Source organism: Ornithorhynchus anatinus, chromosome X2, assembly GCF_004115215.2.
Source record: "Ornithorhynchus anatinus isolate Pmale09 chromosome X2, mOrnAna1.pri.v4, whole genome shotgun sequence".
In the NCBI taxonomy this organism is placed as follows: Eukaryota; Metazoa; Chordata; class Mammalia; order Monotremata; family Ornithorhynchidae; genus Ornithorhynchus; species Ornithorhynchus anatinus.
Genome location: NC_041750.1, coordinates 17,940,034 through 17,961,484, shown reverse-complemented (window position 1 = coordinate 17,961,484; position 21,451 = coordinate 17,940,034). Strand labels below are relative to the sequence as shown.

Below are 21,451 nucleotides of genomic sequence, written 5' to 3'. Positions count from 1 at the left end.
CCAGCTCTACTTCTTCCCTGCTCTGACAGGAGCCCAGGTTGGTAAATGTGTGTGGATGTGCCATCCCCTCCTTGGGGAATGAGAGAGCAGTGTAGTACCAGAAGCAGCATGGTGTAGTGGATAGAGCACAGGCCTGGGAGTCAAAAGGTCATGGGTTCTAATGCCGGCTCTGGCATTTGTCTGCCGTATGACCTTGGTCAAGTCACTTCACTTCTCTGTGCCTCCATTACCTCATCTGCAAGATGGGGATCAGGGCTGTGATCCCCACGTGGGACAGGGACTGTGTCCAACCCGGATTGCTTGTATCCGCTCCATAGCTTAGTACAGTGCCTTTCATTCAATAGTATTTATGGAACGCTTACTCTGTGCAGAGCACTGTACTAAACGCTTACTGGCACAAACAAATACCATTATTATTATTACCGGAGGCCTGGAAGTGCCTTCCAATACCCAAGGAGGAAAGGGTAAGTGGCAGGTTTCAACACCCTTCCTACCCACTCCTGCATTTACCGGGAAGCCTCCTTAAGGATGGCGAGCTCCTGTGGTCACGAACTCCCTGCTTCAAGCTGACTAGCCCCAGAGGCCAGAACAAGCAAAGGCAGCTCCAGAGTGGCACGCTAAGGGGCCAATCCTGAACGCCAGCCCGATCCTCAACCTACCAATGCTAAACCGGGAAGCGATCAAAGTCTGAATTCAGGGAGATGGGGAGGAGGGAAAAGCTGCTCCTGGCATCTTGGAAAATACAATGGAAACCAATACAATGACATCAGCGGCAATCCCTCCACTAGTCCCGTTCCCGATGTCACCAGCCTGCTCTCTGTAGCTTCAGTAAGTGGCGTTTTGCAGAAATCGTTTGCTGGTGCCCCGTTTCCAGCATTCGTTCTGAGCTGCGGGGCAGTTTTCTGTGCCCTTGCCTTTCTTCTATGCGAATCGGTGACTCGCCTTCCCAACCATTCCTCTGGTTGCTGGGATAGGGGTGACCCACTGGTGGATGAAGATAAGATCAGGGAAGTTCTCCAGCACGGGGAGAACCAAGCGAGCGGCAGCCTCTGGAGCATCGGGGTTCCCACCCACCCGGCTGATCCTTTGATCTTGGCCTGGGCTGCGTTGGCTGTTCTGAAATAGGTGATGAAACCAGAAGAAAGATTCATGTGGTAAAGATTAAGTAAGTGCTGCTCTTACCATTCTATTCAAGCTATCAGTATGGTTGTTAACAGCCTGTTCAACTGGAAAGTGAGGTAGGAGAGATGGGGGGTGGGGGTGGGGGCGGGGGGAGGGAAAGAACTGGAGAAACAGCAGCAGCAGCAGCAGCAGCACTAGCAGCAATAATCCCTGCCAGGGGCTGAGCGATCCCATGAATTCATCTGTTTTGTTCTTTGTGCAGTGGTTTAATTGTGCCTCCTCTTTTCCCTTGCCCCCGCTGGGTTGGATACTCATCATGTCAGAAGGTCATTCTTTCCCCCCAAACCAGCTGGTCTCTCCCTGACTGTGCTCTATCTCCTAAGCAAGGGCCCTTCCCCAGGAGCCCAGTGGGGCAACCTCACCAGAGCTTGCCAGGCCAGGAAGAGGCATTTTCTTTTAAACCCTCAGGGCTGTTACCCCACTTCATGGGGGTCCATTAGCTGAGAGGAGCTCTGATTTCTCACTGGAGGACACTCACTTAATGCTCCTAGTGGATGGAGCAGTCTGGGAGTCACCCAGAAATGCCTCTTTGGTTAGCTTCTGCCTGGCAACTACAGAATATGGTGCACCAGAGAGTGTGGCCTGTGGAGAATTCCCCCAAAGAAACAGTATGTGTTTCAGGGAAGCAGTGTGGTCTAGTGGAAAGAACATGGAATGGGAGTCAGGAGACAAGGCCCTATCAATCAATGGTATTTATAGAGTGCTTACTGTGTGCAGAGCACTGTACTAAGCACCTGGGAGAGTACAACACAAGCAAGCTGGCAGATACGTTCCCTGCCCACAAGGAGCTTACAGCCTAGAGGGGGAGACAGTCATTAATAAAAATAAAGTACAGTATGGATATGTGCACAAGTGCTGTGGGACTGAGGGTGGGGTGAACATCTAGTGCTTAAAGGATACAGATCCAAGTGCGTAGGTGATGCAGAAAGGAGTAGGGGAAATGAGGGCTTAAGTGGAAAAGGCTTATTGGAGGAGTTGTGATTTTAATAGGGCTTTGAATGTATGGAGAGTGGTGGGCTGACATATATGAAGGGGGAGGGAGTTCCAGGCCAGAGGGAGGACGTGGACAGGGGCTCAGAGGTGAGATAGATGAGAATGAGGTGCAGGGTATAGGTTGGTATTAGAGGAGCAAAGTGAACATGCTGGTTTGTAATAGGAAGCCAGGGAGTTAAAGTAGGAGGGGGCAAGGGGATTGAGTGCTTCAAAACTGATGTTAGGGAGTTTCTGTCTGATGTGGAGGTGGAAGGGCACAATTTCCCTACTCGGCTGTGGGACCTTGGGCAAATCACTGAACCTCCCTGGGCTCTAGTTTCTGCATCTGTAAAGTGGAGATGGTAATATCTGCCTCTCCTTACTACCTCTCAGGGTGTGTGTGGACAAATGAGATCAATCATGGAAAAGTATTTTGAAAAAATAAAAGCCCTCCACAAAAACAAGGTATTATTAAAGTGTGTTTCGAGAGGGCCATTTTCCTGAAATGCATCTGCCACTAGGGAGCACCCCAGATGCTATTCTGCATTAGGGATGCCATTTAGCAACTTTGGGAAATGTGAAGTAAGGAAGATTGATTTTTCCTTCACTCCAAACAACCAGAGCCGTTTCTAGTAGGTATGAAGCCTAGTATGAAGAAGAGACATGAGATGTGGAGGGAAAGAACCCTTGTCTGTGTGTGACCTTGGGCAAGTCACTTCACTTTTCTGTGCCTCAGGTCCCTCATCCATAAAATGGAGATTAAGGCTGTGAGCCCCACATGGAACAGGGATTGTGTACCAACTTGATTAACTCGTACCTACCCTGGTGTCTGGCACATAGTAAGCATTTAACAAATGCCATTAAAAAGTAGGGAAATATCTCCAGTGGTATATCAGCTATTAATATTGGAATTGCTAAGTCTCCCCCCTAAATTGTAAGCTCGTCGTGGGCAGGGAATGTGTCTACCAACTCTTGTATTGTACTCTCCCAAGCACTTAGTAGCTTGCTCTGCACATAGTATTATTATTATTAGTATTAATATTATTGATGCTGTTCACCTGGGTTGTAGTGATGGGGGTGGGCAGCCCCCTTGCCCCATCCTCCTTCAACCTCACTGCTCTCCTACTACAACCCTGCCTGCACACTTTGCTCCTCTAATGCCAATCTACTCACTGTACCATGATCTCATCTCTCACTGCTGACCTCCCTCCCACATCCTGCCTCTGGCCTCGACTGCCCTCCCTCTTAATATCCAACAGATGATTACTCTCCCTGCCTTGAAAGCCTTATTGAAGACACATCAAATTCCTTTGACCTTTCATCCTTCTCCCTTACCAATTTGACAAGAGAGAAAAGGGTCCTAAGGATCTTTTCTCCTGAGACTCATGGACCCATTTCCAAGGCCAATGGGTGGGGAAGAAACAAGGGGAGGGAGACACTGGGTAGGATGCCAGACAGGTCATACTATGGCCAGAGTGTGAGAGTGGCAGCTGGAGGCAGATCTCTGAGGTGTGTATAGCCAGTGGACTCGACCAATGTCAGAGTAGTGTAGTTAGAGAGGAAAACTTCAGGCATCTTGCCGCCAGCCTACATCTGATCGGGCAGGCAGAGACCCAAGGACTCACTGGTCTTGGTGAGAGTACCTGGCATTTCTCAGAACAAAATGACTTCAGTTTAGAAAGGTCAAGGCAGAGGGGGAGATGATCAATCCATCCTAAATAAAATGCCCTCTAATTTTAACTCATTGGTAATGATAGATTACAAGGGATTTCAAGTTAAACTGAAGATGGCAGGCCCTGTGGCAAACCTCAAAGCCTTGCTGGGATGCTTAGAGGGAAGCTTGTCCGGGTTATAAAGAACAGTATTTTTAGTATTTTTCACATCTTTCTTCTCTTTCTCTCAATCACACACACTCACCCCCCCCCAACATGTACAAATACAGGTACACAAGTATACCCTCCCTCCCATATTCCTGCCCACATATACCTAGCTCTGCCCACAAGTAAACAGACATCTACAGGTACACACCTACACTGATTCCACATTGGCAAGTGGGTTAAAGCACATCAAAATAGTAATAATAATATTTGTTAAGTTCTGGGGTAGATATAAGATAATCACATCAGACCCAACCCTTTTCCTCAGTCCTCACAGTCTAAGGGGGAGGAAGAACAGGTATTTAATCCCTGTTTTAAAGGTAAGGAAACTGAGGCATACAGGGTCAGTGTCTTTCCCAAATTCTCACAGCAGGCAAGTGATGGAACCAAAATTTGAACTCAGGCCTCCTGATTCCCAGTCCCAGGATCTTTCCATTAGGCCACAGTGTTCTGGCACCCCTCACCCCCAAATCTGTTTGATTTGGTGAGAAGGAAGTCATTGGTAACCCTGAAGAGAGCAGTTTCAGTGGAGTGACAGGGGTGGAAGCCAGATTGTAGAGGCTCAAGGAGGGTGTTGGAAGAGAGGAAATGGAGGCCACAGCTATAAAAACAACTTGTACAAATAATTTGGACAGGAATGGAAGGAGGAAGATGGGATGATTGCTGGGTGGTGCAGTGAGGTCGAGAGAGGATTTTTAAGGTAGTATATACGTGGGCACGTTTGAAAGCAGAGGGGAAGTAGCCATTGGAGAGTGAGTGGTTAAGATGGCAGTCAGGGAAGGGAAGAAAAGTGTGCATAGGTGTTTTTAGGAGGTATGAGGGGATGAGTTTGTAGACCCAGGTGGAGGGGCTAGATTTTGAAAGCAGGCAGCTTCTCTTGAGAGACAAGAAAGGATGAAAGTCAGTGGGGCAGAGGAGAGAACTGTGGGTTTGAGAGGGAGATTTAGGAGAGCTCATACCTGACGGTTTCAATTTTGTCAACAAAAAGTTGGCATGGTCATTGAGGTGAGAGAGAGGCAGGTGATCCCACTGGGGGTTCAACTTGTAGACTATAAGTTCCTTATTTCTTTTTGTTTTCTTTTTTATGGTTTTTGTTAAGCACTTACTATGTGCCAGGCACCATTCCAAGCCCTGGGATAGATACAAATTACTTAGGTTGGACACTGTCCGTGTTTCACATGGGGCTCACAGTCTTAATCCCCATTTAACAGATGAGGTAACTAAGGCACATAGTGGCCTCTGCCACTTTTCAGCTGTGTGACTTTGGGCAAATCCCTTAACTTCTCTGGGCCTCAGTTACCTCATCTGCAAAATGGGGATTAAGACTGTGAGCCTTATGTGGGATGACCTGATTACCCTGTATCTACCCCAGCACTTAGAACAGTGCTCTGCACATAGTAAGCGCTTAACAAATACCAACATTATTGTTATTATTGTTAAGTGAAGTGACTTGTGCAAGGTCACACAGCAGACAAGCAGCAGAGCCAGAATTAGAACCCAGGTCCGTCTGACTCCCAGGCCCATGCTATATCCACTAGATCACACTTCTTCTTAGTGCTTCTTACTGCCCTCCCTCTGGGCAGGGATCAGGTCTACCAACTCTATTGTATTACATTTTCCCAAGAGCCTAATGCAGTGCTCTGAACACAGTAAGCACTCAAGAAATACCATTGATTGATTGAGGGAGAAGCCTGGAATAGTTGGTAAGGAGAGTGAGCATGGGCATCAATAAGGGATAGTCTTCTTCAGGCTGTCCATCATATAGCTGCTCATTCCATCCTTCTAAAAATCCTTTTGGAACAAATCGTTCCCCTTTTCAAAAATCTCCAATGGCCTGGTATTCTTGTATTAAATTAAAACTCCTGGCCATTGGGTACAGGGCTCACCACCAGGTGTCTCTCTCTTACCTACCTGCTCACATTTTTTACACCCCCGCTGAATGTTCTTTGCTCCTCCCAGGCTAATCTTCTCAATGTTCTCTCTTTTGATTCTCCTGTTCCTAAGCCATTGCTCATGCTGTTTCCCTTGCCTCCACTAGGAAATCGGCCAAACCAGTTCCTTTCCACCTTCAAAGTCCTGAAAAGAATAATTAGAGTATTTGTTAAGAGCTTACTTTGTGCTAAGCTCTGTTCTAAACTCTGGGGTAATTAGGTTGGACATGGTCCTTGTTCCACATGGGGCTCACAGTCTTAAAAGCAACATCCTTCCAAGAGGCTTTCTGTGCCGCATGAGCATGGCCTGGGAATCAAAGGATCTGTATTCTAATCCCAGCTCTACCTCTTTCTTTGTTTAATCGTATTTGTGAAGCACTTACTATGTGCCAGGCACTGTCCTAAGCATTGGGGTAGATAAAAGATAATTAGGTTGGACAGAGTCCCTGTCCCACATCGGTTCACAATAATAATCCCCATTTTATAAATCAGGTAACTGAGCCCAGACAAGTTAATGGACTCGCCTAAGGTCCCAATCAATCAATCAATCAATAGTATTTATTGAGCATTTACTGTGTGCTGAGCACTTGGGAGAGTACAATTCAGCAGTATAAGAGAGTTGGTAGACACATTTCCTGCGCACAATGAGTTTACAGTCTAGAGAGGGAGACAGACAATATAAATAAATTATGGATATGTACATAAGTGCTGGGGCTGAGGGAGGGGTGAATAAAGAGAGCAAATCAGAGTGATGCAAAACAGAGCGGAGAGAAGAGAAAATGAGGGCTTAGTTAGGGAAGTCCTCTTGGAGGCGATGTGCCTTCAATAAGGCTTTGAAGATGGGGAAAGTGATTGTCTGATATGAAGCGGGAGGGCATTCCAGGCTAGAGGCAGGACATGGGCAAGAGGTCGATGGTGAGATAGGCGAGATTGAGGTGCAGTGAGTAGATTGACATTAGAGGAGAGAAGTGTGCGAGCAGCGTTGTAGTAGGAGAGTAGTGAGGTGAGGTAGGAGGGGGCAAGGTGGTTGAGTGCTTTAAAGCTGATGGTAAGGCAACCACTGGAGGTTCTTGAAGAGTGGGAAAGCATGGACTGAATGTTTTTGTAGAAATATGATTCGGGGAGCAGAGTGAAGTATGGATTGAAGTGGGGAGAGACAGGAGGCAGGGAGGTCAGCAAGGTAGCTGATAGAGTAATCAAGGCGGGATAGTATAAATGCTTGGATTAACATGGTAGCAGTTTGAATGGAGAGGGAAAGGTAGATTTTAGAGATAATGTGAAGGTTGAACCGACAGGATTTAATGATAGATTGAATATGTGAGTTGAATGAGAGAGATGAGTCAAGGATAACACCAAGGTTACAGGCTTGTGAGACAAGAAGGATGGTGGTACTGTCTACGGTGATGGGAAAATCAGGGGGAGGACAGGGTTTGAGTGGGAAGATCAGGAATTCTGCTTTGGACTTGTTAAGCTTGAGGTACTGGTGGGTCATCCAGGTGGAGATGTCTTGAAGTCAGGAGGAAATGGGAGACTGCAGAGAAGAAAGAGAAATCACTAGTGGATGGAGCACCATGAAATAGTGGATAGAGCACAGGCCTGGGAGTCAGAGGATCATGGGTTCTAATCCTAGCTCTGTCACTTATCTGCTGTGTGACCTTGAGTAAGTCACTTTACTTCTCTTTACCTCAGTTACCTCATCTGTAAAATGGGGATTGAGGCTGAGAGCCCCAGGTGGGACAGGGACCAAATTCAAACTGATTTGCTTGTATCCACCCTAACACTTAGTACAGTGTCTGGCACATAGGAAATGCTTAACAAATACCACGATCATTATTATTATTATTATTACTATTATCAGGGCTGGAGATGTAGATTTGGGAATCCTCCTCATAGAAGCCACTTGAGCCAATGAGTTCTCCAAGAAGTGGGTGTAGATGGAGAATTGAAGGGAATCCAGAACTGAACCTTGAGACAAGTGGCAGAGCCAGGATTAGAACCCAGATCCTCTGATTCTTTGGCTCGTGCTCTTCCCATTAGGCCACCCTGCTTCTCAGCACTTGCCTGCTGTGTGACCTTAGGCAAGTCACTTAATTTCTCTGTGCCTGTTTCCTCATCTGCATAATGGGGATTCATTACCCATCCAGAATAGGGATACCTGTTCTCCCTCCTACTTAGACTATGATCCCAGTGAGGAATTGTATCTGACTCCATGATTTTGTATCTTCACCAGTGCTTATTATAGCACATAGTATGCACTTAACTACCACAATTATTAACTCGAGCCATCTTAGCACTCACATGTATATCTCTGTTATAGGCTTAATTACCAACTTTAATTTTTATCGTGTGTGTGTATGCTTTAACTCTTACCCTTTGTCTAGTGGGACATTAGGACCACTCGTCTTTCCCGTTAGATTTAAAATTCCTCAGGGTCAGGGATTGTAACTTATATTTCTTCCCAAGGAAGCACTACTGTTGGTACAGTGGAAAAAGCACTGCTTTGGAAATTATGAGACCTGAGTTTAAATCCCAGTTCTGCCTGTAACTGGTTAACGTGGGTGAAGACTTTACAGACACTTGGCAATGGGTTCCTCCCATTCCCGCCTACTCCTTTGTTGCACCTGGGCCCCAGTGGGAACATGAAAGGCAAGGGCAAGAAAGTGTGAGTGACGCTGGTGTAAATCACTAACACTAGAATCAATTCCTCTGTGCAGATTCTCTGTCCTGTAGTTTCAGGACCAAGGCACATCCGTAATTGTAGTATTTGTAAAATGCTTACTATGTGCCAAACACTTTACTAAGCGCTGGGATAGATACAAGACAATCAGGTCCCATGTGGCTCTCACACTCTAGGTAGGGGGGAGAAGAGGTACTGAATCCCCATTTTGCAGATGAGAAAACTGAGGCACAGACTCTCGCAGCAGACAAGTGGTGGAGCCGGAATTAGAACCCAGGTCCTCTGACTCCCAGGCCTGTGCTCTTTCCACTATGGCACTCTGCTTCCCAGTGGGTTCCTGCTGGGTGACTTCATCATCATCACATTTCCTATTGCCTAATGCAGTGCTCTGCACACAGTAAGTGTGCATTATATACTGCTGCTGCCTCATAATCCTCTAGAATCTTAAAAATGAATTCTCCATTTTCAATCATCCCCTCCCCACCCTGCCATATCTCTGGGCCACCAAACAGTTCTGGGTTGTGTTGAACCATGCTGACATCTGTAGGTGAATAGAAAAGACTCCTCTGTGAGGCTGCTGTGTATGAATGATCAGGCTGGTAGCATAGCTGTCCAGTTTGCTGCACCTGGTGGATCTGGCCAGCAATTCCGGCCATTTCCATCCAGGATATGGAGGTCTCATTCCTCTGACTTTGCATTCATTTCTGCACATATATACAGGGCAGGACTGGATTGTGTAGGGAGGGTGGGGGCAGTGGTTTGTGTGTTTGAAGGGCGAATTTTTTTGCTCTCTAGAGTTCTTTCTGTCAAGGTTCAGGGTTCCTCTTTCCTTCATTCCTAGAACCATTTATACCACTACTTTCTTTTAACCTTGCGCAAAGGAGATCGTGGCTGCCTATGCATTACACTGATGCAACCTCACCCTAACCCAGGGGACACCTACACCAAATTACCAGCTGTTTCCCTGGAACGGTCTTCCATCTTGACTCCTTTCACCCGGTGTCAGATTGATTTTAATTCTTAAATTTAAGTACTTATGATCTGCCAAACATTAAGCTAAGCACTGGAGTAGATACAGCCATCCCATGTTCTCTGCACAGTCTTTTCGACGGTTGCCTGTCAGAGGTCGCCCTGATGACTCTACTGCCACCCCTGCCTTTTGATTTCCAGTCACTCAATTCTCTTGCCTTATTCATTGCTATTGTCTACCCTGGGAATCGCCCAAGGAGGAGGTACTAGGGAGGAAATGGCTGGGGAGATGGGGAAGTTATCACTGCCCTTATCATCATCATCATTATCATCATCAGTGGTATTTATTGAGCACTTGCTGTGTGCAGAGCACTGAACTAAGCACTTGGGAGAGGACAATACCACAGAATTGGTAGACACTTTCCTTGCCCACCATGAGCTTACAGTCTAGCCGGGGAGACAGACATTAATATAAATAATTATGTGAAGGTGGCTTCCTTGTTTGTATACCTATTTTCAAACAGGGAAAATACATTGGCATTATTGAATATAAACCTCTTGTCACTCACAAACTAATTCTCTCCACACTACCTCAGGATCAGTGCTGTCACAAGAAGCCCAGAGTGAAATGGGTTTGGATAGTTTAGTCAACCTTGTAAATAGTTTCAGTAAGTCATTGGACCTGACAGGTTTTTTTTTTCCCCAGGCTACCTTCTCCCCAGGAAGCCCACAAGAAATAAAGTCTTTAATCCTCACTCAGCACACATAGTTCACCTCCTGGATGAAAAGGCAAGGGTCTTTTTGCCCCGTTGCATAGCTGTTGGAATCAGGGTTTTTAGGAAGTTGGGTGGGAAGATGAGAGGTCTTTAAATTTTTAAGAGGAAAAAAGTCATATTAGAAAGTGCTCCTGATTTGAATCTTCTGGTTCTCTGCAGCTACTTCGAATGTAGTGGTAAACAACATTCATTCAATATCTTTAGTATTGTGTGTGCTGCAGAGACTCTATAAAAGACACTGTCTTTGCTCTCACGAGTTTTGATCTACTGCAATGAGTAGTGGGAGAAGCAGACACAGGGAGTTCTGGAGCTGTGTGGAGGAGCTAATCTCTTATTTTGCTCATTTCTCACTTAGGATTGGGGAGAGAAGGACATATTGTTACAGGTCCCCTTTCCATGAAAAATTGAGCCTCCCAGACATTGGATTTCTGAGCTTAATTTAGATAAACTAGTAAATGGCAGTAAAGGGCTTGGCAAATGCAGAATTCTAGGGAAATGCTTATTGTTAGTGATAGCAAGAACAGCTGGACTGACCACTGCAGTTGTGTCCATGAAAGATGCTAACCTGGGAACACAAAAGATGATTCTCAAATCAGAAGAGGGATAGCCTCCCTCAAACTGTAGCCCAAGTACTTGAGAAGCTGATATTTCTAACTGAACATCTCTGCAAATTCCCACTAAGGAATACCAGTGGCTGTCTCTTAAAGCTAAGAGAACTAGAAAGAGAGTCATTCATTCAAACTTCAAGTTAACTTTCTTGATTTTTCCTCTGATGATGGGCCCTCTCTTCTTGGTCTTCTCGTCTCCTCTTTTGGAGATGAGTCACTTCATTAGAGAAGGATTTCTAAGCAGGTGTCCCTGCAGACCTGCATAGCTATAAGCTGGGCAGCACAAGCGATGAAAATGAAAACCTTACTGTAAGGAAAATGCATTTATGGACTAAGAACAATCAGCATCATGATGTCTGGACTACTGAACCACTAAATCTATCTTTCATATGCTGAGTTTTGAGATTGTTAAGAATTAATTTCTCTCTTTCTTCTTCCTCCTTCTCCTCCCTCTCCTTATCTCTCCTTTTCTTTCTCTTTCTTTCTCTCACCTTTTCTCTCTCTCTCATCCTGCCCTTCCTGTCCTCCCCCTCCCCCAGGGAGAAGCTACTAGATTCTCTTGGAAGAAGGCAGTCTCCCTGGAGAGAATGACTTGTGGCTGGAGGAGAAACCCAGAATCTTGGTAGCTCTAAAGGAAAACTCCTTAGATCGGGGTGAAAACGCTTCCCCAAGGCAGGCCTCAGGCTTTGGAGCAGGATGAGTTACAGTGCGACACAGGACTTGTATCATAGCAGCAGCACCATCGCCGAGTCGGACCTGAAGACCATTCCAGACAGGGGTACCCCAGAGACTGTTACCATCACCCCTGAAACCACCAGCTTTAACAGCACCAAAATTCCAGATGTGGCCGGGAGTGGACCTGGGATGGGGACAATGCTGCTTTCATTTGGAATTATCACTGTGATTGGGTTGGCAGTAGCCATGGTAAGAGACAGGGAAGGTGGGGTGAGAATGTCTGGAACTAATGTTTCCTGAACCATTAAAACTGGGAAAGCAAAAGGGCTTTAGTATGAAACCCATTGTGTGCCCCTCCCTATCTCCCTACTCTCTCCCTATGAAAGCTGCATGATCTGGGGGAAGTAGAGGCTTGAGGAAAATATGTCTGCTGATTGACCTCCTGAAAAAGAAGAGATGTGGAGAAGAAATGATATCTCCTTAGGCCTCCAGATGGGTTTAGTGCTATTCTGACACTATCAGGAAGCCACCTCATGGCAAAAAAACCCGATCCAGGTGGGGAGGGGTGGTCACAAGGAGTTGTGAAGTGTTCGGAGTGGGGACAAGCGGTTTTTGGAAAAAGGTGACTGAACTTTAGTCTCTGTCTGCCTTGCAATGTCACCTGGTGGAGGGGTACCTTAGCCTTAAGACAATGGGCTTTTCCAGCAGGGATGTTACAAAGAGGAGGGAGGAGCACGCATCCCCATTATCTTCACCTCTCAGTCTGTTCTGGAATTCTCACCACTTGCCTAGGTCAGCCCAAGGGCCAACATATGTGAAATTGGGTCTGAACTGATGCCTGGACTCGACTGGAGCTCTGGGACACAGAGATGCATGAGTCTGCTGCTCAACCAGGAAAGGATGCCTTTCTTTCCTCCCTCCTTCCTTCCCACACACAACCTGCTCCCTAGAGACAGCCTGCTTTTGGCAGTCAGCTAAGGGCAGGGTATAGTTGAGGTCATTTTGCAGGAGTCGAGGTGGCCAGGGGGGATTCATTCCCCTATAAAGAGAGAAAGAGAAAGTCCAGATCCTTGAATTGGACCCTGTATCCATCTGGCAGCCAGAGCATAGAGAGGAGAATTTGGGTTAAGAGTAGGATCTCCCTAAATGCTGTATTCCATCTCAGCTGAACCCAAATTCTGAGTCTTCTGAGTTGCTCTTCCTGTCCTTGCTAATATGGAAATCCCATCAAGTCGAGTATTCCCCAGGTGCAGTTCCACAGGAAACTGCCAGGCCCAACTCTTTGGGCTCGCAGAGGCGGCATCCCCATTTCCAAAGCAGGTCATCACAGTGGGTTTGGCCCCTCCAGAGTGAACAGTGACTCATCAGACTCAATCCGCCAACCCAGCCTCCCCCACTGCACTTGACACTGACCTTTCTCACTGTTTTTTTGGCTCCATCTTTGCCTAGCTCCACCGGATCTCTTGGCACTGCCCTGAGGTCACTGCCTTCAGATCAGATCTCTTCACTCTTCCTGGGTTATTTTGATTCAGCTTCTAAAGGGGAAGAGACAGCAAATCTATGTTTGGATCAGTGTCCTACCCTAAAGATAATCTGATCCCCACAACCCCAATCTGGTGGGGTAAAGAGCCCAAATCTAGATCAGGTCCTCACCCATCTCCCAGTATTAATCAAGTCAGTGCCAGCTGAAAATCCTTTTTCAAGCCCCTCAAATTCCCAATAAATTCACATGGAGCTCTTCTGAGCAGAATTCTTGCTATTTCAAACTGTCTTCTCTCAGCAGCCTCAGGGGCTGGAGACCCAGGCCAGAAGCACAGTGCCAAAGACAAGCAGAGGTGGCATCAGGCATGGGTGCCTGAGGTAATTGCCTGAGGCTTTGCATTCTGTTGGACTGTATAGCTAGGTCTTGGGGGACCTATTTGCCTATCCTGTCCTTTTTTGTTTAGGCTGCAATTGTCAGTCAGCCAGATATCTGCTTTGCTGATTCCTGGGTCCCACCCCAAGTTTGGGAGCCAAACCTGGAGAGATGGGATAGTCAGTAGGGATACAAGGGGATTAGAGGGGGATCCTGGAGACCCTATCCACCCCTACTCCCATTCACCCTTTTCTAGGGATCCTCAAAACAAGATGATCATGGACTTCATAATTCCATCAGCCATAAATTGCTTTCCCAAAGGGTGCAATACACAACATGCTTGCCTCCCAGAAAAAATACTTGCATTTGTAATGTCTCCTTCCATTCCTTGTCTACCTTAGAGGATCCCGACCTGCCCCCCTTCCAGGAGGCTTATTGCTAATCCTGTTTCTCTTTCTTCTGTAGGTCCTATACATCAGGAAGCAGAAAAGGTAACTTACCTTCAAACCGGGGAGGGCTGGGTGGAGAGGCTGGAGGGTGTCCCTTTGGCTGAATAGATGATGTAGACAGGAAGACTCATTTAGGTGTTCTCTGATATCGACAGGCCCACAGGCTCTGGAGTTGTCAGATCTTTGCAGAGCTATAGTAGAGGATTCTGGGCCCCAAGGCTAGATTTACCTTTTAGTTGCCTAAATCCTTTAGTTTAGGAACTTACAGTCTCTAAGCTCCTTCTAGACCATAAGCTTGTTGTAGGCAGGGAACATGTCTACCGACTCTGTCGTATTGTACTCGCCCAAGCACTTAGTACAGTGCTCTGCATACGGTAAGTGCTCAATGAATACCACTGATGGATTAGGTGTCTTTGGTTGGCTGCCTGAGCAAGTTCACTCTCACCTTAACTTCTGAAGGAAAGATACTCTCAAAATTATGGCATTCAGTTAAGTGCTTACTGATCCTTACCAACGCCTAAGCATTTACTCCTAACCCAGGGGACCCAATTGTCCAGCAGAGAGCTCAAAACCGATCCCATCCATGAAAGTCATTGCAGTTTCCAAGTATGGAAGTCTCTTCTGAAAATAAGCTCCTGCAAGGACAGTGCTGTTCTCAAGCCCTTAAAATGCTACTTTGTGGTTAGACATTGGTTGCTGTATCCATCTCTATGATTGGCCTGGAGTGTACGATGATGTATCTGGGATAATAGCTGAAATCTGGGGAGGGCTGGCACACGCTAGAGTTCCTAAGGACACAGCAGGAGGAGGCTTAAAATGCTGGGAAGGTAATGAGGATGACTGAACAGAAATGTCTGACCATGGGAATTGCCTGCTTGAAAAAGTAATGCTCTATTTGGCAGGACTTCAGGCTGGGCAAAGGACTTGCTGGAAATCTGTAACCAGAGATGGATGCAGAGGATTTAGGAAGATGGGGAGAACTCTGCCGCAGAAATCAAGACTTGCCTCTCCAATTACATATTTGCACACACTTGTTTGCTCACACATTTGGACAGGCCTGACCAATTTATTTCAGGTGTCCACACAAGTTTGCAAATTTGCTTGGGGTACCTGTCGCCTTCCTGCATTCTCTTCTGCAGCAGGGGATGGATGGGAGGATGCGCTTGACCTCACACTACCTGGTTCTCACTCTCCCTCTTCTCCCCCAACCTGCACTGCAGGCTGGAGAAGCTACGTCATCAGCTCATGCCCATGTACAACTTTGACCCCACAGAGGAGCAGGATGAGCTGGAGCAAGAGCTGCTGGAGCATGGGAGGGATTCTGCCTCAGGCCAGGCCTCCCAGAACAAGGTAGGCTGATGTTTCTCATAGGTACCCAGCTCTTTTCCCTCTTCTTCATCCTCCCTCCCCACTGCTTGTACTCAACTTGTCCTCCTGCAGAGAGTCTTTGATTCCATAGACAGAGATTCCATAGTTAAATATTAACCCCATTATGATCACCTGGCCGAGCCTGCCCAATTCGCTTCTTAAGTAATAGAGCCTCTTGGGGAGCTGCTTTTATTTCATATGCTTCTCCAGAGTTAAAAAGAATGGGAAGCTTGTCTTAATACAGCATGTCGCTGCATTTTTCTGTGCGCCGGCTACCAAAATGTTTTCTCTTGCATCTTATCTTCCCTTCTCCACCATCCCTCATGCTGCTTTTCAGAGGGTCCCAGACCTGCAGCCTCTTCCTCTGGATCGGGGATACTCCAGAAAGTAGTTGTCAGTTTGTGATGCAAGGGACCAGGCCAGTGGTGTCTGTCATATTTGAGTGTGCTGAAGGAAGGTTTTTTTGGTGCTGATAGGTGGATAAACCTCAGGGTCTGTGTGGAACAGAAGCAGCATGACCTACTGGATAGAGCATGGGTCCTAGGTCCTGAGTTCTAATCCCAGCTCTGCCACTTGTTATGTAACTTTGGGAAGTCACTTAACTTCTCTGTGCCTTAGTTCCCCCATCTGTAAAATAGAGATTGACTGTGAGCCCCATATGGGACATGGACTGTGTCCAATCTCATTAGCTTGTATCTACTCCTGCACTTAGTACATGTCTGGCACATAGTAAGCGCTTACCAAATACCATTTAAAAAAAAAGAACAGATGGAGAAGAACTGCCTTTATCAGCTTCCGCCACCCCCTCGCCCCCAGGATAAGATCCCTGCTCCCTTGATTTTAAAAGTCCAATAAAGAAATTACATTCTTTAGGAAATGAATCTCTTCTTCTCTCTGGCTCTGTCAGTGGTGATTGGCTCCTTCCGAGTATCATCTTACCCAGTTGCCGTCAGGTGTGTAGCAGTTTATTCAAGGAGGACAAAAAACAAAGTCTTCCAAAATGAGGACAGGCCAGGAAAAGATTTGGGTGGGCTGAGAAATGTTTAGTATTTGTTGGCTAGGTTGTTACTCATGCACTGGTCTCCAAGGAGATTGAATCATCTTGCAAACCTCACTTGCCATCCTCACCACATCACTGAAGGAGGTGTAGAAGCAGGAGTTGTACTCTATTATTTTACAGAGATAGAAATTAAGGGACAGATTGGTTAAGGCAGTGAGGTCAGAAAAAAGATCAATCAATTAATCAATTGTATTTGAGTGCTTACTGTATGCAGAGCACTGTACTAAGCACTTGTGAGAGCACAGTGTAGTCAATCTATCAATCAGTGGTATTTATTGAGCACTTACTATGTGCAGAGCATTGTACTAAGGTCTTGGGAGAATACAATAATAATAATAATAATGTTGGTATTTGTTAAGTGCTTACTATGTGCAGAGCACTGTTCTAAGCGCTGGGGTAGACACAGGGGAATCAGGTTGTCCCACGTGGGGCTCACAGTCTTCATCCTCATTTTACAGATGAGGGAACTGAGGCACAGAGAAGTTAAGTGACTTGCCCACAGTCACACAGCTGAGAAGTGGCAGAGCCGTGATTCGAACCCATGACCTCTGACTCCAAAGCCTGTGCTCTTTCCACTGAGCCACGCTGCTTCTCTATACAGTACAGTATAACAGAGTCAGTAGACATGTTCCCTGCCCACAATGAGCATACAGTCTATTCATTCATTCAATAGTATTTATTGAGCGCTTACTATGTGCAGAGCACTGTACTAAGCGCTTGGAATGAACAAGTTGGCAACAGATAGAGACAGTCCCTGCCCTTTGACGGGCTTACGGTCTAATCGGGGGAGAGAGACAGACAAGAACAATGGCAATAAATAGAGTCAAGGGGAAGAACATCTCGTAAAAACAGTGGCAACTAAATAGAATCAAGGCGATGTACATTTCATTAACAAAATAAATAGGGTAATGAAAATATATACAGTTGAGCAGACGAGTACAGTGCTGAGGGGATGGGAAGGGAGAGGGGGAGGAGCAGAGGGAAATGGGGGGAAAGAGGGTTAAGCTGCGGAGAGGTGAAGGGGGGGTGGTAGAGGGAGTAGAGGGAGAAGGGGAGCTCAGTCTGGGAAGGCCTCTTGGAGGAGGTGAGTTTTAAGTAGGGTAAAACTACTAGAGGGGGAGACAGACATTAGTATAAAGAAAAGTTACGGATATGTACATAAGTGCTGTGGGGCTGAGGGAGGGGTGAACAAAAGGTGCAAATCCAAGTGCAAGGAGAATTCAGGAGAATCCTGGTCCGCTGATTCTTAGTCAAGCGCTCTTGCAGGTGATGTTACTTGTACCAAGGAAGGTGGTAGAGCCAGCCAGAAGAAGAGAATGTGGGTCAACTTGGAATATGAAAGTGTCGTAAGGGTGTTGATAATTCATTCATTCAATAGTATTTATTGAGCACTTACTATGTGCAGAGCACTGTACTAAGTGCTTGGAATGTACATATCGGTAACAGATAGAGACAGTCCCTGCCCTTTGACAGGCTTACAGTCTAATCGGGGGGACAGACAGACAAGAACAATGGCAATGAATAGAATCAAGGGGAAGAACATCTCATTAAAACAATAGCAAATAAATAGAATCCGGGTGATGTACATCTCATTAACAAAATAAATAGGGTAATGAAGATATATACAGTTGAACAGACGAGTACAGTGCTGAGGGAATGGGACGGGAGAGGTGGAGGAGGAGAGGGAAAGGGGGGAGAAGAGGGTTTAGCTGCAGAGAGGTGAAGGGGGGGTAGAGGGAGCAGAGGGAAAAGGGGAGTTCAGTCTTGTATTTGTTAAGTGTTTACTATATGCCAAGCATTGTATTAAACAGTGGGGTAGGTACAAGATAATCAGGTCCCACATGGGGCTCACAGTTTGAGTAGGAAGTGGAACAGGTATAGAATCCCCATTTTGCAGATGAGAAAACTGAGATGCAGAGAAGTTAAGTGACTTGCCCAAGGTCCCACAGCAGAAAAGTGGTGGAGCCAGCATTAGAACCCAGGTTCTTTGATTCCCATGGCCGAGCTCTTTCCACCAGGCCATGCTGCTTCTAAATGGTGTTGCCTCACTGTTTGGGGCAGAGGGGGAAGAAAAGCTCTTTTCTTTAATTCCTCTGGAAAAAACCTGTTTAGTTCTAGGCCAACTAGAAGACACCAGAAAAAGCTCAATGATATTAATATTCCCAGATGAAGGGACTCTCCCAATAGATTTGTCTTCCTTCATCTTGACTGTGAGCTCTTTATCTAATAGCATTCACTATTCTCTACAGAATCTTCTCTCCCTGGTATTTCACTGAAATTTGAAAAATGACTGTACTAGCTAGATGATGGAATGTGTCTACCAACTCTGTTGGATTGGACTCTCCCAAGCACTGAATACAATGGTCTGCACACAGTAAGCACTCAGTAAATATTATTGATTGATTAATTCATCATAGACTTGGACCATGGAAGTCAGTTCTGCCTTGGTTCCAAAGCCAGGGGAAGGTTGGCTACTGAAGGTACAGGTGCATTATGCCTGGATCTATTTTCACCCGGGAGTACACTACCACCCTCTCTCCATACCCAGAGCTTTGATGCTTTCCCAGAAGCCCTGTCCTTTGCCTTTTCCCTGAGACTGTCATCTCCAGTTTGATGTCAGGACTCAGCAAAGGAAATGATGTGAGAGACAAAGAAGGGGATCCTCTTGAGTATTTATTTAATTCCAGGGAGGTGTCTGGTTACCCCAGTAAGAAACTTCTACCTTGTTGGCTTTTGTATTCACTCCCACTATGACCTACTGCCCATGACCAAGACTCCCCAGATTGCTGGAGTAAGTCTGGTATGGCATCCAGGATTCAATCAGTCATATTTATTGAGCACTGTACTAAGCCTTGGAAGAATACAATATAACAGAGTTGGTAGACATGATCCCTGCTCACAATAAGCTTACAGTCTAGAGGATGAGCTTACAGTGAAGCTACAGACTGTTCCAGCTAGTCTGTGTAAACTCATGGTTGGTAGGGAATGTGTCTACCAACTCTGTTGTATTTACTTTCACAAGTGCTAAGTACAGTGCTCTGCCCACAATACACACTCAGTAAATGCTTTTGATTAATTGATCGGTTCTTCTAGAACACGTGTTTTCACCCGCATTTGGATCGAAAGTGATGGCAGATATAGAGCACGTTCTTCTGACAATGCTCATCTGCCTAGCTTTGTGGCATGGTGTTGGAAGAAACAGTTTTTCGCTTGTGTTTGGCTTTGCACACAAGTGGGAGTTTTTCTTAAAGTGGGAATTTTATGTTCTCACTTCATCATCTAGTGTGGTCCTCGCCCCATCCAGTCATTTGTGTCCTTTTTCTTCCTCTCTCTTCTTCTTCCTTTGTTTTTATTGTGATTTTGGAAAGGAACCAAGGCAATTACAAACAGAAATTCTTTTTAAATGGAGTGTAAGAATTGCACCCTGAAACACTGAGGTGCAGATGTTGCAGGTCTCAAAACAGCAGATACCCTACCACACCTCCTGGGGCTGGAATGGGATGGCCAGTTCAGCTGTGGAAGTAATAAAGCGAATGGACATCTGCATTCCTCGATTCTGCCAAATTCCCGGTGACTGCTTTAATGTTGCATGGATGTGGGTTTTGGCGATGCAGATTGGTGTTATCTTTCCAGGTTTCAGACTTTTTCAAGCTTGTTGGGGTATCAGGGCTGAAATGATTTGTCTAGCCAGGAAGAATGACTTATTCAAGGTGGGTCCATTGGAGATGTGTCTGGCCCTTTTCCTCACTTCGTGTTATCGCTTTTCAGATCCTCCTCACGAGTCAGGGGCCACTGCAGAGACCCAGCCGGTTGGTATTTACGGATGTGGCGAACGCCATCAACGCTTGAGGGGCGCCCTCCCCAGCTCCAGGATCTGGGAGGATGGAGTCCCCCTGGGCTTTGACAGTGTCAGCCACCTGCTGACTCAGGGGAGGAATATCGGACTCTGGACTGCTCATATCTCGCTGGGAACATCTCTAGGTCGTGGTGGCAGTAGCCATTTGAGGTGGGGGTGGGAATGGGAGAGGGGGTGTCACCCAAAGGCAACAAGTTGCCAAGAGTCTGGTTTCACTGCTGATTGGTGCGAACCAGGTACAAATGCTGATGGGTAAATGCCTGTCCAAAAGGATGATGCCTGGTAGTATTGCAGGACAAAGGTAGGGTAGGGGAGGGTGAGGACTTGGTATTGGCTCAACTTCCTCCTGAGAATACAACACAAACTGTGTGTGACCTTCAGGCACTTCTCCAGTCTCTAAGAGGGGCTCCAGTATATATTTCCTTGGAGAAACAGGCTGCTATCTTGGAGGAGGTGGAAGGCAGAATTTGCCAGGGGGTGAGCTTGGGGAAGCTGGTAGCTGCCCAAGCCCTTCCTTGTTAGTCTATTTATTTGGAGTTTATTAGTCCTCCAACACTATGTCTCTGCCAAATAGGAGAGGGCAACTCAGTGACTTTGAGAAGAAATCCTCAAATCTGTAGAATATTCATTGATGTTTACACATTAGTACCTAGATGTAAAGGACAGCTGAGGACAGACGGTGGCAGAAGATACTTTTTTATGGTATTTATTAAGTGCTTACTATGTACCAGGCATTGTACTAAGCACTGGGATAGATTCAAGCTAATCAGGTTGGACATAGTCCATGTCCCACATGGGGCTCACAGTCTTAATCCCCATTTTACAGAGCAGGTTACTAAGGCACAGAGAAGTTGTGACTTGCCCAAGGTCACACAGAAGACAAGTGGTGGAGCCGGGATTAGAACCCCGGTCTTTCTGACTCCCAGGCCCGTGCTCTATCCACTAGGCCATGCTGCTTCCTTTCAGGAATATCATGGACTAATAGTACAGGGTGAGCCTCAGAGTCACTTGATTACCCAGGTCTCACTTTTCAGGAGTTAATAACTGGTGTTCTTTTTGTGATTTAATAAATCACACACACCTGTCCCATTCCCATCAGCGTGCCCCTTCACCCCCGCCTTCCTCCACTCTGCAGCTGGGATGTTCTAAACATGAGAATTCCAGGCTTGAAGGATGGCGAAAGAGCCTGGAAGCTG

At 46.3% G+C, this 21,451-nt stretch overlaps 1 protein-coding gene across 2 annotated transcripts; it reads left to right on the top strand.

Moving 5' to 3' along the window:
• Positions 1-642: 642 nt before the first annotated feature.
• CX2H3orf18 (chromosome X2 C3orf18 homolog) lies at positions 643-21,021 on the top strand. 2 transcript variants are annotated; one of them, XM_029052465.2, is made up of 5 exons: positions 643-1,165; positions 11,532-11,916; positions 13,988-14,013; positions 15,192-15,321; positions 20,168-21,021. In XM_029052465.2, exons 2-5 carry the CDS (start codon positions 11,689-11,691, stop codon positions 20,246-20,248), a joined length of 465 nt encoding a protein of 154 aa, XP_028908298.1. In that variant the 5' UTR covers positions 643-1,165; positions 11,532-11,688; the 3' UTR covers positions 20,249-21,021. The 2 variants fall into 2 exon arrangements, with proteins under 2 accessions (XP_028908298.1, XP_028908299.1); XM_029052466.2 differs by having other exon boundaries at positions 644-828.
• Positions 21,022-21,451: the final 430 nt, after the last annotated feature.

What these genes read in the sequence shown, in the direction of transcription:
- CX2H3orf18 (XM_029052465.2), top strand. Translation starts at nt 11,689, where the DNA reads ATGAGTTACAGTGCGACACAGGACTTGTATCATAGCAGCAGCACCATC. An exon ending in TTGGGTTGGCAGTAGCCATG is followed by an intron (nt 11,917 to 13,987) that starts GTAAGAGACAGG and finishes TTTCTTCTGTAG; the next exon opens with GTCCTATACATCAGGAAGCA. An exon ending in GCCAGGCCTCCCAGAACAAG is followed by an intron (nt 15,322 to 20,167) that starts GTAGGCTGATGT and finishes ATCGCTTTTCAG; the next exon opens with ATCCTCCTCACGAGTCAGGG.